Genomic DNA, 18,000 nt, shown 5'->3' on the forward strand with positions numbered 1-18,000 from the left:
CAGACACAGGTGGGACCTTTTTCATAATTCAAGATCCAATATATATATAATTTTTTCAATATTTGCTTTAGCAAATTATTATTTCTGACCTTTCAGGGGTCTTCATTTCATTAATATATATTTTTTTTATTTGTAATTCAACAATAACACATAATCAACACTAATTTGCCAGAATTGTAATTTACTAAATGATCACTAAGTTTTTAATCAATGATAAATTATATTGGGAAACCTCGCCCAAATAACCCTGATAAAATCGGACAACTTTGAATGATAAGAAACAGCAATACCCAAGTCATATTTTGTTAAGCAACATTTATTTCATTCCCATACATCTTTTGTAATATTATACACTATTTTTTAACATAAAGGAATAGAGAAGTAATTAAAATGAAATGCTTAAGCTTTATATTAAGTCAAAAATATCAACGGAAATTACATTTATAATTATAGTTTTAACATTTGAATTATTATTGGACTTAATGACATATCTTGAAGTAAACGACACTAGCATAGGCCGATGAAATGAAACATAATTTAGAGTGGCAAAATGACCCCTCCTTTACATAACTACAGGCCAATCAGACAATGTTTTTGTGATTGGTTGCAAAAGGGTGGTGTGGAGCAAAGTGAAAACCAGGAAGTGAGTTACCAGGAAGACCCTTCTGGAGGCTCAGCGTGGGTTGATGCGAGCCAGGTCCTCGTTCTTCCTCCTGTCTGTTCCTTTTTTCAGAAAGCAGATTTCTTTGAATGAGAGAAAACAAATGACAAATCACTAATTATTCTTTTCTAGATAGAGGTGAAGACACTATGGTGGAACGTGGACATTACTGTCAACAAACACCCCACCTTTAGAAACAATTCATTTATTTTTGGAATATTGGTTGTGGGAGTCAAAGTGAGGAGAAGTGACCTCCATTCTAGAAAATCCGATGTTTTCTGCTATGGAAGAGAAAACAGAAGAAAAGGGCTAAAAGTGATTCAAGAAAATGGAGCTGCTGATGGTCCCTAGGACCTTGTCATCACCTTCAGTTATGGTGCAGTTTGACAGTTGGGCGTGTCTAGCAAACAACACCTTCACAAACAATTATGCAAATATCCCTTATTAGGCAGATTTTCTTATTCGGACTCAATCAACAACTCCACTATTATTTCCAAAACTGTGTAATAGGGTGTTTTCCGTCTCTGGGGGGGCTTGGACATTGTTTAGAGGTCTCTAGCTCACGGCTCTGCCCCTTCATCCAAACGCCTTCATTACTGCCGCACTGTGACGTGCAGCAGTATTTTTTAAGAATAGTTTTTGTAGATAGTTTAAGTAGTTGTTTTAGCGAAAAACCTTGACTTAATGAACCGTTTACTGTCGCTGGTCGAACCGCTGTGTTGTGCTCTTGGTAAATGTCGTGGGTCTCTGTTTGAGACCGAATGCCGTCTCTTGAGGCCGACCCTGAGTGGTGATCAGACGCGTCAATATGTGCAGACAACGCGGCTGCTGGAGTCACATTGAAACACCGGAGCTCTGAGGGGCAAGTGTTTAGGGGACCCACTCTGCGGTCCTGGATGATATCTGAGCATGGGCCTGCACTTACCGCCACTGAAACTTGCTACGTTATAACAGCGTAGAGCGTTTCATTGGTAGGCCAGAAAGGAGCCGAGGCTACCTGAATACCCTGGTTCTGGATGGTTATCTCCTGTTACTTTCTTGCGGACTTATGAGCACTTGTAAATCAATTACATAGCCTAATAGGCTGCATCGTTTTAACAAACCACAGCCTCGCCTATATCAAAACCGTTTCATTCGGATTAATAGGCGGGCACTCGTCAGGATTCGTGGATTACAAATGGCTTCTACAGGAATAATAAAATAGAAAACATCGACATGCGAATAAATGTTTAAAGGAGGGGTAGGTTGAGAACGGCCGAATGATAATGTTGTCATGAGGTTTCATGAGGCAATGCGCATTGCTCTCCGATTAGCTGGTGTCTGCTCAGACTCACCTCAGTGTTAGGGTGGGACGGGGCCCGGCTCGACCCTCTGGAGTTGGGGTCCGGTACCGATCCGGATAAGGATCTTTCCTTTGGCGGCTCAACGGAGGGTCGAGATGCACGTCCCGGATCGGTGGCTGCATGGTTCACGGCACTGCCGACGGGTATCCCCTGGTTCTCACCGTTTGCCACTGAGTGTTTTCCCTCCTCCGGTCTGCTCCTGTGAAACCAGAGCACAGAGAGAGGGAAGCAGAGCGCTGAGAAACGACGCGCTGGTCCCAAAGCAGCCCGGGAGCAGCTCAACCTCAGCAGGCCCAGGACTGCTCCAAGGCCCTGGACCCCAGAACCTGAACTTCCAGACTCTCTAGACATGCGTGTGATAATGAATTCAGGTCCCGGGACGGGAGTTGGATCAGAGTGAGGCTTTTGTCTTATTGTTTTGGTCTCATCAAAAATGTAGACTATAATATGAAGCCTAATCATACAATATAGAGCCAATACCTTTGAACCGTAGCCTACAGTAGAATTTTAGTTCAAGATGACATTTATGATAAGTTTGTCTAAGTTTGTTAATGATAAACACAATCTTGATTATTGACTTATTAGTCGAATAAATATAAAGCATTTACAAAAGGCTTTATTGTTGAAATGTTATAGTGTTCATGATATTGGAGTTACTTTGGTGTATGGGAATATTTTGTGACATTTAGGCCTAACAACTAGGATATTAGGATTTATTAGATTTTGAAGTCCTGTGGCGTACTGGTTCACTGAGTTATGAATGAAGGCCATAACATAACATAACATAACATAACATAACGTTACGTAACATAACATAACATTACATAAAACAACATAATTGTTTTTTTATATGTAAAAATAGGAAAATGAAAATCAGACTAAGCTGGTCTAGAAAGGTACAGCGTAGTGTGAGAAGGAATGTCTCTAAAAGTTAACAATAATATACGCATTTATACGGACATGAGTATAGCGATCGTAGAAAAATGCAATGTCATCGATTGGTTGATCATTAAAGGTTTGTATCCCATGTAATTAACGCACGGAAACAAGCACTAATCTGCAAAACTTCAAATAATTATAATTATATTCATAACAATCACTATGATTTTTATTGTTGTTCTTGTTATTATTATAATTATTATAATTATCTAAATTATTATAAAGGCCTACCTGTGGATTTCCCATTGCATAACTCCCCTATAAATCATCTGCTTATTTTATATGCTATAATCAATAAATTATTATTTTTTAGTCTAAATGCTTTGTCAGTGCTTATTGTGATTCCTAATTTGTCTTATCATTATATCCAAATGAGCTGAATCCCTGTCCTGCTCTCTGAGAGAACAGAGGCCTACTGAAGCCGGCTGCAGCAGTGAGCTGCTGCTCATTAGTGAGGCTGGACGACAGTGGAGCACAAAGGCTGTGCTGCTGCTTTTCCACTAGACCGGGCGCACTAATAAAGGCCCTTAAGCTACATCTGTTGAGGAAGGCCTTGTTGTAGCAGTGCTGTCCCCGTGTCAGGTGAAAATATGATGCGCTTCCGTTGTCTGACATGAGGCCCGACGCTCATGGCTGCCTCATGAATAGAGAGCTCTGGCTCCTTGCGGGAGCCCGCTGACACCTTCTAATCCATCGGTGACACCGCCCCCCCACAGGGGGCCGGCAGAAGGTCGGGGCTCCGGAGCCACCGGGGCGTGGCACCCAGCCGGCTCGCTAGGGCTCTCCCTGAACACGGGGCAGAGATGACGGGCAGAGAAGGCGAGCGCAAGGAAGAGTGTTGGAATCAAGCATGAAAGAATGTGAGCATGACTGCCTATAGCTCATCTGGCCTGGGATGGCCTCGCTCAGGAGCCTGCGTTACCATGGTGATAATACTAGGCCTCACTAGGCGTGAGGCCTAGTGAGGGAAGGTGTCCCTGAGAGGCAGGGAAACACAGGGATCCTCTATCCCTCGTTCTAGCGCCCCCGCCTGTTGGCTCACCTGCCCAGTGCACCCTGGCTCACACCTCCACATGCACAACACCTGGTCTGCCTCTGGGACTCAGGGCCCACTCCGCCGTGAGGCTGGGTCACCTTTATAGTGGTGACTGGGTGTTGACGAGCCGCAGAGCCCATCAGAACCACCACTGCTCACACCTATTCTCCTTAATGCAATTAAACAAGGGCCTGAGGCGGCAGGGAGAGGAAGAGAGAGAGTGTGTGTGGGTCTCTGTGTGTGTGTGTGTGTGTGTGTGTGTGTGTGTGTGTGTGTGTGTGTGTGTGTGTGTGTGTGTGTGTGTGTGTGTGTGTGTGTGTGTGTGTGTGTGTGTGTGTGTGTGTGTGTGTGTGTGTGTGCATTCACCGTGTGTGCGTTTTATGCCAAACGTTATCTCTATGACTTCAATTGGTCCCCATTGGACCGGCCAAGTCACTGCCACTGAGCTAATAAGTGCTTGTAAGAAGCAGAAGTAAAATAATTCAGGTTAAAGAAAGAACCATTTGAGTCCTGGATTTAATGAGAAGAGTGTGTGGGTATCTGTGTGTGCATGCGTGTGTGTGTGTGTGTGTGTATGTGTGTGTGTGTGTGTGTGTGTGTGTGTGTGTGTGTGTGTGTGTGTGTGTGTGTGTGTGTGTGTGTGTGTGTGTGTGTGTGTGTGTGTGTGTGTGTGTGTGTGAGTGTGTGCATGTGTGTAGGGGGGGACAGAAAGACTAGCAGAGAACTGCAAGAATAAAATAGCGAGGATAAGGTGGAGGAGGTGATGGAGGAGGAGTAGGAAGAGGAGGAGGAGGAGGTGGTAGAGGAGGAAGAGGAGGAGGATGTAGAGGAGGAGGAGGAAGAGGGGGAGGTGATAGAGGAGGAAGAGGAGGGGGAGGAGGTGGTCGAGGCGGAGGTGGTGGAGGAGGAGGAGGAGGAGGCACTGGGTGTACATGTGACAGGGGGAAATATGAGGGACTTTGACAGGTCTTAAACGGTCTGGCGCCAAGGCCTTAGACTAGCTGCTAAATATAGCTGGAGAGATGAGGCAGAGAGATGGGGAGAGAAGATGAGGAGATGAAGAGAAGAAGAGAAACAATGTCGGGACAGAAAAAAATATGCTCAATACTCAATTATAAGCAAATTGTTTTAAGTAGTTTGGTGCTGAAAGGGATTCCCCTATGATCTTCCAGCACCACGGATTAATGACACAACATAAAGAAATTAGGCCTACGTCTTTACCTACATGAGAATATATTTCATTGATAATGCCCCATCCTTAACACTGACCACTCAAAGCATTGGTAACACCGTTGTTATCAAGGCCCTTGCTTTATAGTTTGTTGATTTTTCGCCTATTCTCCCATTTGGCAAATATTAGTCCAGGACTCAAATCTTTCTTTAACCTGAATTCTTTTAATTATGCATCTTACGAGGTGTTATGCAAGTGTTAGCTCATTGAATGGACCGGTAGAATGATGACCTATAGGCGAAAAAACTATTAAAGTTTAAAATTTCTGAAACTATAAACCATATATATATATATATGTGACTAAATATATATATATATATATATATATATATATATATATATATATATATATATATATATATATATATATATATATATATATATATATATATATATATATATATATATATATATATATATATATATATATATGCTTCATGTAGAGCGAGGCTTATGCATTCAGAAGTATTGAATGTGTTCATTGCCATCGTTGTGCAGTGAGGCTATTAAAACCTTTTGGTCCATTATGGTGATTCCTTCTCTTTAGATACGCGGCGCAGCTCCACCAGGACTTAATGACTTTTAAATCGCACTGACTTGTGTTTACATCAGTAACACGGACGATACAGAACAAATAAATGGTGACTAAACGAACATGGGTTGTTGATATGATTAAGAGTTGAGTTTGTCAGAGAAAATCATTATCCTTCGCCATATGTTACTAATCTTTTTTGTCTACGATTACAATTGTTGGACTAGCCTACATGTCGAGCCTAAAACTAAAGGACTTTCATGGTTGTCCTGGTCCTATTTCCTCTATATATTCTACAATCTCTACATTATGGTTCTTCTGTTTTTAAAATGCTGTGTTTGTGTGCCAGCAGTTCATATAAAATAATATAAAATATCTCAGAATAGATTATATTGTCTTTTGGCCTAAAATAGATTGCAAAATAAATCTATAATTTGGGAGCGAATCAAACCATTTTTGTTCCATGTTAAATCTTTGGGCGGATTGACCTGAAGGTTTTCATATTGAATTTGTTGCCTCGTCTATCCCATCATGTAGCAAACATATGCAACAAGTGCGTACCACCACTAATGACATATTGGGAAAGACTTTCCCAGCGTAAAATACATATTAAATGTTAAATATTTGAACATTCGGAACATGACATTTTTTTTGTATTATTTATAGGTATGTTGGGTGAAAGAGACATGGGCTTGGGTTCATAAAATGTGCATTTATTGTCAGAAAGGCATTCTGAAGATTTTTGTTGTTCGTGTACATGTTGATGTTGTGTAAAACAGATGAACCAGACCCTGTTTAAAGGCTGTGCTCACTGGCTCACAGCGCCGGGACAGTAGTAATGCTTATTTAATTTGACACTAGTAATATAATCAGGTATTGTTCAAGGACTGGTCCTAAAACGTGGATAGCAGGACATAAACGGGGTTTGAGGGTGCTGCTCCTGCTGGAGATGTTTACGGGTAAATACGAAGTGACAAGAGAGTGGTCTTATTATGGTGCTGGGTCGACGGGCTGGCGCCGAGCGGCTCTTTAACAAACGGGATCCAAATGCATCAGAATGGGTTCTTAAAGAGACGCGCGGCAGGACGCACAGAGATGCGCGGCAGGACGCACAGAGACGCAAGGCAGGACGCACAGAGACCAGCATGCTCCAGCGTCCCGGGTCATGTTTTCAAGAGGAACCCCCACCATCCACCAGTCGGGACGCAATAACAGTGACTATAAGCTATATGTCATGCCCTCGTAGTCCGGTCCCCTACCTAGATCGCCAGGGATCTACCCGGTGTGCGCAATAGATCATCTCACCGTGTAGCGTCCGACAGATCGGAGAAGGGACGCGTGAGAAAGACGCCTTGGACAGGACATGTGCACAGTATAAAGGCTGATCACTCGAAATGAGAGAGAACTTCCTGGCATGGTCACGTCTCCTTTGTATTGGGGAAACGTATCTTGGTTGTTATGATCATGTTAGATGTTTTTTCAAAGGATAAAAACATTCCCATTCTGAAGTCTCTCCTCGTGTTGATGTCGAGGTGGTCCAACATGCGTCGGAGTTTAACACTCACCCCGGTTGCTCCGAGTTTTCTCTGGAAATTCATCTCTTTTGGTTTCCTCTTCCCTGGCCATCGCATGTGGGTTCAGGGTGTGATGCCCCGGGGCTGTAGCCCGTTTAAAGCGCCGATGTCCGCTTTAACGGGAGCTGCCCTTCCGTCAGGACGCTGAGGCACCGGACCGGCGCGTCGTTCTGACCTCATAGCGGTCCAACGAACGGGGATATTATTTAGGTTATCTCTGACCCTCATAACACAGACCATAGTCTTTTATTGAATAAAGCCTAGCGCGGAAAATAAGGCGACTGAATACAAATAATTAAAAAATAGAAACATAAAAATAAGAAGCTTCTAGGCTATTATAAATGTAATCATACAAAATTGGTCTTTTATATGCATCCAAAATAACAAGTCTTTTAGCGAATCCAATTAAAATCTATATTGACGGAGAAATTATAAAATAGTTAAAAGATCTAAACAAATGCTAGAAAAGCGCACGGAGGAGCGAATATGTACCTCTTACGGTAATGCTTGGCAATGTAAGGCGCTATAACTATGCAATAGGTTACGGGTTCGATTCTCTTATTGAGGCAATGCGCTCTCGATCGCAGGAGCGCCTCTTCCACATTGTAAAACACAAGCCGATCGAGGTGATGTCTCTGCCGGCCAAGAATGGAGGGCTGACCCGGTGCTTGGCTTGGAAATGGGGGTGGGATTTCCCGATCCTTCCTGTCATTGGTTAATATTTTATTCTGTTGACATGTTTTCTTACTGCTAATGCTTCCGACACCTTCCTCTCCACCCCCCTCTCGCAAGAGTCTGGCCTGAGCTGTTAAAACCACGCCTATAGAGGCCCACAATTGGTCCAGAAAGCGTAAAATCAGCAATCAAAGGGGCTTGGTTCATTAGTGCTGGGATCGAGGCAGGAAGGACATGTGAGATAGTCCCGTTTGTGCAGACCAAGGAGCAACATCTCAGCCCTCCGACTCCGCGGCTCTCTGGATGAGTGCAGCAGCCCCTCCACAAGCACAGCTTAGTTTCCTGAAGGCGACCGGCGAAGGCAGACACCACAGCTAGACTCTGTGCGCAAAGAGTCCAAGGACGGGCTTCAAGAGGTTTTCTTTTGTGATTGAGGGACTTCGTGGAGGTATCGGAGGAATCTTCTTCACCCGAGCAGCGCGTGTCCATAACGCGCTTTAAAGCTTGTTTGTTTGGGACTATTTTCTAAATTACTCCTGTACGTTTCTGCAGCCATTTAATCGCCGGGAAGCGGAGCGCACTGATCCTAGTGGGGGAAATACCACATCATATTATTTCACGTCGATTTGTTTTGGATGCACCGATGAGAGATCCAGTTTTCACAGGGACTGCCATGGCTTATCACCCTTTCCACGCTCACCGGCCGACCGACTTCCCCATGTCAGCGTTCCTAGCGGCTGCACAGCCCTCCTTCTTCCCGACGCTCACCCTGCCTCCCGGGGCGCTGACCAAGCCCATGCAGGATCATAGTCTCGCCGGCGCGGCGGAGGCTGGGCTTCACCCGGCGCTGAGCCACCACCACCAGGCGGCCCATCTCCGCAGTCTGAAGACCTTAGAGCCGGAGGAAGAGGTGGACGACGACCCCAAAGTCACCCTAGAAGCCAAGGACCTTTGGGACCAATTTCATAAACTAGGGACAGAGATGGTGATCACCAAATCTGGAAGGTAAGAATTACGCGCACTAGTGTTTATTGTAACGCATTATAGTGTTGTATATCTTCTAAACACTATATACTAAGCAGCGCACACGGGTCTGTCCTGCAGAGCACCGTGTGGGGATATGTTATGGTTTCATAGCGCATTGGTGAAATGGTAGCTCTGCCCAAAGTACAGGATCTCTGTACATGTATTTTATTATTCAACTCCACTGAGCCATTCTTCGACCTATCACTAAATTAGTATCAGAGCAGGCGACATACACAGGCCTACGGATACTGCCTTTATTCTGGATCGTCTTCTGCGACGTGTGATGTTGCTATTGTGATGTTTTAACAGTAATAAAGAGAGCCCAATCGAGCTTTACCAATGCTTTTGGTAACGTCCCGCTGCTAAATAAATAGGCCTTCATGCGATCGTACCTTGCTTCTTTGAGCGACGAATCATGAAAGACAAATTGTTAAAGATATTTCTGCTTGTAGGACTATAAGTCATCTTTTGCGAATATCCAGTACCACCATTATATTATGACAGTTAAGCTCCTGGAATTTGTAAACAGACTGTCACTTCACAAAGCTGGGCTACACGGTCCTGAATATATGCCAATGGATCTGATAATAATATTATAGGCCTGTAAGTGAAGAAATATTTTATGGGCCTGTGTATCCAACAATCCCTATCCAATTATAAATAAATAAAAACATAGACAAAGCAATGCAGTTAGGAACATGACATAGGCCGAAATAAATGAATAACAACTAATTTGAACTTGTAATAAATAGGCCTGGTTGTATTATTTTAAATTCTAATCCTTATTGACGTGATTCATAATTTAACCTACATTTTACTACTCTACTTTTTTCTTTCAGGAGAATGTTCCCTCCCTTCAAAGTCCGCATCAACGGGCTCGACAAAAAGGCCAAATATATCCTGCTGATGGACATAGTGGCAGCAGATGACTGCCGCTACAAGTTCCACAACTCCCGCTGGATGGTGGCGGGCAAGGCGGACCCCGAGATGCCCAAGAGGATGTACATCCACCCGGACAGCCCTGCCACCGGGGAGCAGTGGATGGCCAAGCCTGTTGCGTTTCATAAACTCAAGCTCACCAACAATATTTCGGACAAGCATGGCTTTGTAAGTACAAAAATAATAATCTTAATAATAATAATAATTATTATATATTTTTTAAAGCGCTTGTAGGATGTTTGTGTGTGCGTGTGTGCGTGTGCGTGCGTGTGTGTGTGTGTGTGTGTGTGTGTGTGTGTGTGTGTGTGTGTGTGTGTGTGTGTGTGTGTGTGTGTGTGTGTGTGTGTGTGTGTGTGTGTGTGTGTGTGTGTGTTTATTTAGTATTAAACAAGCAGGCCCTTGCCGGGCTGGCTATGGGGCGATGTTACAATTGCATTAGAAGCGATGTTATGACCTGTGTTTGATCGGATATGATAGGATTTATTTGGACTGTCAGCCGTTTTTAGGGCATTATGTTCGCGATGTGTACGATGGCTTATTATATGGCAGCGGTGAAGGCTGTTGACACTTTGTCAACACTTCGCATGCAACTGCTGCTGACATGCACTGGGTCTACTGGTCGAGGATACTTGTGTTTCCCGAAGACCTCTCAGGAATATTATTAGCTGCGACTCACACACGCTCAGATAGCCCTGTATCTTGTAAATCTCGGATATTAATATCTCTTCAAACATGGCTTTAGTATGTGACTAAATGTTTGAGAGCCGACCCCCTCCCCGTGGAGCTTCTTGCGCTGCGCACAGATCTGTCTGAATAGCGTGCAGGCGACGCGGTGCAGGCTATCTTTAAACCGGGGGTCCTGAGAGAAATAAGGGGAAATCTGTTTGCATGACCCGAGTTGCAGAAGTCTGATTTTGTATCTTAATGTGGACCATTTTGATTGCGAACGAGTCCAAACATGTGGGGTTGTCTGCTCACTTGAAGTCTCGAGTGCGCTCGGTCTCCGGTCCTAAACTAGGCCCATGCCCGCAGCATGGAGGCGCCGAAGCAGGCTATGAAAAATGAGCTGCACCGGAGGTGGATGATAAACGACTCTGACAAACCAGCTGTAAACAAACGCAGTCAATAGGCCTACATGTCAGACAAAGTTACATGCGATTTGCAACCGGAATTTACGACATTAGTAGGCCTATTTGTTTCTATCTTGTGGATAAGCCTATAGGAATTAAAAATACATTTTTGAACACAATGCTGAATTTTCACCAACATGCGAACTATAAACAATAGATTTTGGCCTTTGCAGGTCAGGGGTGGATGCCCGTGTTAGAAGGGCCTGCTTTAAAATAGTTGTGTGTGCTTGGGATCTTATCAACATGTGCATGTGTCTGTTATTTTGTTGAAAATTGTAATACTTTTACATCAGAATACATATGCAATAGCATATCCTAACAAATGTTAGGGCTCTCGCCTCTTCCCCACCTCCGGTCTCCAGACTATCCTGAACTCCATGCACAAGTACCAGCCCCGGTTCCACATCGTGAGGGCCAACGACATCCTGAAGCTCCCCTACTCCACGTTCCGGACCTACGTGTTCCCGGAGACCGACTTCGTGGCGGTGACCGCGTATCAGAATGACAAGGTGAGCCGCGTGGGGACACACGTCAATGTCACTAGAACCAGCTATTTCGTTGTTTTGCATAAAACCCCCTGCCATGAAAACCCCTACCTTTCCCTACAAAAAGTGAAATCCGAGTAACATTTATGCGACATAACTGTTGTAAACAATAATTATTTGTTCTGTATTTTGTATTTTTTTAGTTATTTAATATCATCACAATTATCTGCAATTAAATTCATAATTAAAAGGCTTAAGATACGTTTAACGTGCAACACGTCGATGTGTGGTAGGCTATATTTGGTGTAAGAAATCAAGTAGCCTATGAAATAATAATGATCAGTCATATAAATATCAGTTTTGACCCACTCGCCCTATATCCCACCTCGCCCATGAAGCTAATTGGGTGTTTTTCATAGGGGCTTCATAGGGGCTGATGTTCTTGTTGTAATCGTAAAGTTTATGGCGTCGGGTCACAATCGATTAGGAGGCACTCAGGACGGTCAGCGTGTCTCCGAGGCTACACGGAACCGAGGCGTGACAGATGCGTAAATGCGAGCCGATAAGGTTGCAGTGTTCTCATTGGCCAACCGTCAAATTCCTTTAAAAGTTGCATGCAAACTGTGGAGGGGAAAATACGGACCCGTTACGATGCCAACCCCGTGAAGGAGCTACAGGCCCTTGGCCTTTATCGACGGCACCAGCGGCTGAAGCGCAACACAACCCTACGCCTAGAGGTCTGACATGACAAGCGTTATGACGCATGCATGGCCCAGCAATGATCCACACCGCGTTATTAATCATTCATATTAGAGTAATCTGTTCAAGTGGCGCCCTGTCCCATTTTCGATGCAAAGAAGGCTTATAGTGCTCCATAGAGAAATATTTCGTGACACAACTTCTCTCGGGGGGCTCGTGAGAATAATGCCCCATCATTACGCATTAATAATGCAATATTAGGGCCTGCATTGGCTTCCAACAATAGTGCGTGTTTTTATGTATGTTTAAGACTTGTATATGCGAAGATGTATTACAAAAAATCCCTGGGATCCCGTGGTTCAAATGTGGGTTAAGTCACGCGTTGCTGTTGGGTTTAGCAGTGAGGCAACCTTAAGAAGGCCGTGGTGGAGCCTATACAGGTGCATGAACTACAATAAAAGTGAAATAGGATGACCTTTGCTAATTGGGCCTGTAAATCAGTTAAGGGTCATTTTAAATAAGAGGTTTTTTTTATCCCGCAGATTACACAGTTGAAGATTGACAATAATCCATTTGCAAAAGGATTCCGAGACACCGGCAACGGAAGGCGAGAGAAAAGGTAAACGATGACGCAACGTTGTGCAGGCCTTTTAATGTTTCAACGTGATGATCCGTGCAACACATTTGGAGCCAATGTGTGTGTCCGTGCTATAGGCGTACTCGCCTTAAGTCTTACATTAAAAAGTCGCATTTTCCAATTTTAGGAAGCAACTGACTCTCCCTTCGCTTAGAATGTATGAAGATCAGTGCAAAACTGACCGGGAGGGAGCCGACTCCGACGCCTCATCCAGTGAGCCTACACCCGGCAGAGACAGCGGCCACTCGCCCCTGGGAACCTCCTCTAGTCCGCTCCGATTCAGCCGCACCAACAGAGGTCAGAGCCCAATGTGTTGTTGTTGTTGTTGTTGTTGTTGTTGTTGTTGTTGTTGTTGTTGTTGTTGTTGTTGTTGTATTAATAATAATAGGCTGATGTTAATTATAATAATATTACAATTGGAAAATTCATCAAAAGGAACAGCGCCCTCTATTGTTCCGAAGTCATCCGACTTGTAGCTCTTTGGAGTTTATCACCGAAGACCAAATCTGTCTCTTATATATTAATTAGCCTACATATTATACATAAATCAAGTAAAAGAAAAGCTAATAAATATTAAAATAACGTTTTTAGTTTTGTGCCAATATTCAATGTGGAACAGAAATGTAAGCAAAACTAAAAACAACAATGCCTAAATGTTCAATAGCCTTATTCAGACCAAGTTCTGGCTGTAGATTTAGTTTGAACACACACACGGCTAATAATACATTACATGGCTGCTGATGGATAAAGGGCTATGATCAAAGTGACATGTTGTGTGCATGGGACTGGTAACACTTACACTGAGAATGCAAAATGCTAACCACCAGCGTGTCTGTTTCTGAACCAGAAGACAAGATGTGCTCCGACAGCGACCCTGAGCTGGACCCCCACGACGACCTGTGTCCCGGATCCGACAGCCCCGCCCCCGAACCCGTCTCCCCATTCAGCTCCCGCTGTCTGGAGCGGGTGAGGGACCGGCCCTCCGGCCAGGAGAAGAGGGAGGACTGCCCTGCCCCGACGCTGGGAGTCAGGGTCCTGGAGAAGGACAAGGCGGAGGGACGGCACGGGAGGAAGGACGCCAGCGAGCCCTCTAACAAGGACAGCGAGAGGGAAGGCATGGGGCCCATCAAGGAGGGCTACTCCCCCCTCATGGTGCAGACGGAGAGCCCGTCCCACTTCAGCCCCAGCCACCTCCAGAGCCTGGCCCTCTCCGGTCTGCACGGCCAGCAGTTCTTCAACCCGCTGGGAGCCGGCTCGCCGCTGCTGTTCCACCCGGGCCAGTTCGCCATGGGGCCCGGGGCCTTCTCCGCCATGGGCATGGGCCACCTGCTGGCCTCCGTGTCAGGGGCCGGCGGCCTGGACAACGGCAGCCTCTCGGCCCAGCTCACGGCCCAGGGCGCAGGCGGCGCCAACCCCTTCCCCTTCCACTTGTCCCAGCACATGCTGGCCTCTCAGGTGAGACCCGCTTCCTGCCCTCCGTGTCCCTGTCCCCCCCCCCCACCCTCGTAGCCTGCAGGAGGTTGTTTGAATAAGATGAAGGTCATCTCATGACAGCTTTAGATAGGATTCGATCAAAGCATTTTTCAAATTCAAGAAAATGCTAACATAGCAAAAGTTCACATTCTTACTCCTATTTTACTATTGTCAATATCTAACACCTGCAAATACGACTACAATTATTATTTTTATTATGTTTGGTTTATATTAAGGATTGTAATTAGTAGCCCCCCCCCCCCCCCCCCCACACACACACACACACACACACACACACACACACACACACACACACACACACACACACACACACACACACACACACACACACACACACACACACACACACACACCCACACACCCACACACACACACACAGCTGATGTATGAACATATTACAAACATTTGTATGCACCAAACTAAATCAAACAACAGCATTTATGATGTTAAATCTTTTAATTCTAGTTTTTTTGTAGCCATGCATTTTTTTCGGTATAAATACATTTAGAAAATAAGAGCTCTCTCCTTTAAATAACATTAATAAATACCCATTTAAAAACAAAACACCAAAACATTTGATAAATCAAATCAATAAGATATTTAACATAATTATTATAAGTACAATAAATCATTCTAACTAATACATTGCATCGAAATATTCAAGTTCATTCAAGTTTAATTACATAATCTGCCAAATGTGCCAAAAACGCCGACTGTGTTTGCACGGTGTTTGAGGGATGATCTCACATTGTCTCTCCCATGTATCCTTTACTAAGGGCCGTTTCCTCTCCTTATTTCAGGGCATCCCCATGCCGACCTTCGGAGGCCTCTTCCCCTATCCCTACACCTACATGGCGGCCGCTGCAGCGGCGGCGTCCGCCTCTGCCCTCCCCGCCACCAGCACCGCCAGCTCCCTCTCCCGGAACCCCTTCCTCACAGGCTCCCGGCCTCGGCTCCGATTTAACCCCTATCAGCTGCCCGTGTCCATTCCTTCAAGCTCCCTCCTCACCAACAGTTTGCCAGGTAGCATAAACCCTGGATCGGAATCCTCCAAGTCGGGCAGCAGGGAGACGAGCCCTGCGCCCGAGCACCACAATCACAAGACCTCCTCGAGTGCGAGGGTCAGCTCACCCAAAGCCAACATGAAAGACTCAATCAATGAGCTGCAGAACATCCAGAGACTCGTGAGCGGCCTGGAGAGCCAGCGGGAATCCTCTCCGTCCAGGGACTCTCCGAAGTGATGTCCCACTTTGGAATAGTTTGATATCGCTTACCTTTTAAATGGACAGTTGTCTTTTGTCTTGTACAGCACATTACACCGTTTTCCTAAACGTGTTGAGCTCTTAAACTGCGGGGACGAACGACCAAGCGGTGCGCCAGCGACAGACTGCGTGCATTAGGGACCAACCAAAAGTGCGCCTCTAAGTTGTATGCTGACTTGAAGCATATACGGTCCTATAGTTTGAAAAAGCAACCCCTGTAAAGCAACCTGTGTTGAGACGTGGGACAGAGCCGCCAGGAGGACGCGCTACCAGGGGGGACTTGAGGCCACTATACTCTGGGCTATGCTAGGTTTCTACCAGCGCTGCATCACTGCGGGTTATTTGGACCCCGGCGCACAAGTAGGCCTATTGGGGGTGAAAATAAAAGGTTGAAACGTATAAAGCTTCATCCAAAAAAGTTTCAACGCCTGTATTTCAAAAGGGATGAAAATAATAGTCCCGCCTATAGGTGATCGATAAGAACGTTATCATTTCTTCAAGACAATTGTTTCTGAACTATTTATGTAATTAAAAAAATGAATGATGTAAATAAACTATAGGATACAGGAATATGCAATTGGTATTAATTTATTCAAGGCTGTATATTATGCGTGTATATATTTCGAATTAAATAGTTCATTTTTTCCATTTGACATGAAGGTGTAGTGTAGGCCTATAAAGGAAAGCTATTCAGCCCTTGTTGGTTTTGAACCGAGATTGATGCATCGCTGGTTTCCCTGCCTTTGACACGTGGAGGAAACATGTGTGCCATGTTTAGTCGCTGCGTACACTAACATCCACAGAGGAGGAAGGCGCTCCACACGGATCACCCCGTCCTGGCATGGGTCGAAGACGCAGACATGAGAAACCTCAGGTTGTTTCACTCCAACCCCGGAGCGATTCCAAGCAATCCCACCTCAAATGGACCCGTTGTTAATGCATATCTATCCATAGGCTATATTTAAAAAAAAATGAGGGTATATTGTTAATGCTGGTTGTCCGGGTATTATTATTATTTTATTTTTTTTGATTGTCTCACAATTTAAATAAAAATATTGTGTTAAGTAGCCTACTGTTGAATTGTCTGTTGTTGTTGTTTTTATTATTATAATAGACTAGTATTAGTAGGCCTAGCATTATCGCAATACTACTAGATTTTTTGGATTATTGATCATGAGGAACAGTATGAGAGACTTTACAAGCCATTTAAATTGACGTGTAAAAACGTACTCCCAACACATTGACACGTTACACACTGAACATTCATGGTCCTCGTGGTGTAACAGCGCCCTCTGTCGGCCACACAGAGATCGGAAAATCTCACGTTGCAGCATGTGGGTTTCTGAGCAGTGTTTTATGTGTTATGAAATTTTGAATTTGGAGTGCTATTTGTGGTCGTTCATTTAAAAAAAAATACTTTTCAGAACATCTGAGGTAACTATAACCAGGCTTACTAAGTGACATATTATGTGTATTTAATAATATAACACCAAATAATAATAAAAAAAAATTGCAGTTTATTCTTTTAATATTTGGGATTATTTTTAGCCTATAATTATTTAGCTATTATTGCTTTTTCATATTAATTGTTTTGTGAGTGTGCATGTGTGTGTGTGTGTGTGTGTGTGTGTGTGTGTGTGTGTGTGTGTGTGTGTGTGTGTGTGTGTGTGTGTGTGTGTGTGTGTGTGTGTGTGTGTGTGCGTGTGTGTGTGTGTGGGGGGTAGATGGTTTTGGATTTAAATTAGGAAACCGAAATCAGCAGCAGGAACGCCCATCACTATTTCCTGCAGTATTGTGTTCTCGGCTGTATTTTTAGAAGGAGAATAGTATTTATAGGAAGCCAAGGAAACGCGTTTTATCCCTTTCTCTTGATGACACACATCCGTTGTATCCACAGCTAAATTTACCCGTCGGGCTGAGCAGCTGATATTTAGGCCTGTTTAAGGGTCGTTGATTGGACGATTCGTGGTAAGATAAGTGACACGAATGAAATGTGTAACACATGTTGGAACTGTCTGTAACTGCTGCTTAGTCGTCCAATCATAGTTGGAGCATAGTAGGCCTAAATGAGTGCTGTATCAGGATATTCCTGATTTTCGTTCCAATCTTATATCTGGGTGGAAACAGGCATAGGCCTACATATAATATGCTGTGTGTGAATAACGGTGATTGGTGTAAGGCTAGTCTATGCGGGAGTATTAGCTATGCAAAAAAAATAACTCACTCCATAAAATGTTGAAAGGGTTAAGCGGGGAAGTTCTTGGAGAATAGGCGCTTGGACGCCCAGCCACTTTGGCAGCAGACAGCCCTTTGTCCGGCAACCGGCGCCTGTCGCCT

General features: G+C 44.4%; 1 protein-coding gene and 1 long non-coding RNA gene across 6 annotated transcripts; one reads left to right on the plus strand and one right to left on the minus strand.

Annotated features, from left to right (window-relative positions):
- Nucleotides 1-300: 300 nt before the first annotated feature.
- LOC115561304 (uncharacterized) lies at nt 301-7,952 on the minus strand. Of its 3 annotated transcripts, none has more exons than XR_003979892.1 (4): nt 7,809-7,952; nt 7,308-7,486; nt 1,996-2,203; nt 301-744 (listed from the first exon to the last, which is right to left on the minus strand). It is a non-coding gene; the product is annotated as an uncharacterized LOC115561304 (long non-coding RNA). The 3 variants fall into 3 exon arrangements; XR_003979893.1 differs by having other exon boundaries at nt 7,308-7,491; XR_003979891.1 differs by having other exon boundaries at nt 7,308-7,952.
- Nucleotides 7,953-8,155: 203 nt separating this feature from the next.
- Nucleotides 8,156-16,740, plus strand: tbx2b (T-box transcription factor 2b). 3 transcript variants are annotated; one of them, XM_030381254.1, is made up of 7 exons: nt 8,156-8,996; nt 9,857-10,124; nt 11,416-11,595; nt 12,813-12,889; nt 13,062-13,204; nt 13,755-14,362; nt 15,202-16,740. In XM_030381254.1, exons 1-7 carry the CDS (start codon nt 8,635-8,637, stop codon nt 15,640-15,642), a joined length of 2,079 nt encoding a protein of 692 aa, XP_030237114.1. In that variant the 5' UTR covers nt 8,156-8,634; the 3' UTR covers nt 15,643-16,740. The 3 variants fall into 3 exon arrangements, with proteins under 3 accessions (XP_030237114.1, XP_030237113.1, XP_030237115.1); XM_030381253.1 differs by having other exon boundaries at nt 8,157-8,996; nt 13,035-13,204; XM_030381255.1 differs by having other exon boundaries at nt 8,161-8,996; nt 11,449-11,595; nt 13,035-13,204.
- Nucleotides 16,741-18,000: the final 1,260 nt, after the last annotated feature.

The sequence above is a fragment of the Gadus morhua genome, chromosome 16 (assembly GCF_902167405.1).
Source record: "Gadus morhua chromosome 16, gadMor3.0, whole genome shotgun sequence".
NCBI lineage: Eukaryota > Metazoa > Chordata > Actinopteri > Gadiformes > Gadidae > Gadus > Gadus morhua.

What these genes read in the sequence shown, in the direction of transcription:
- tbx2b (XM_030381253.1), top strand. Translation starts at nt 8,635, where the DNA reads ATGAGAGATCCAGTTTTCACAGGGACTGCCATGGCTTATCACCCTTTC. An exon ending in CCGCGTATCAGAATGACAAG is followed by an intron (nt 11,596 to 12,812) that starts GTGAGCCGCGTG and finishes TTTATCCCGCAG; the next exon opens with ATTACACAGTTGAAGATTGA. An exon ending in AGCACATGCTGGCCTCTCAG is followed by an intron (nt 14,363 to 15,201) that starts GTGAGACCCGCT and finishes TCCTTATTTCAG; the next exon opens with GGCATCCCCATGCCGACCTT.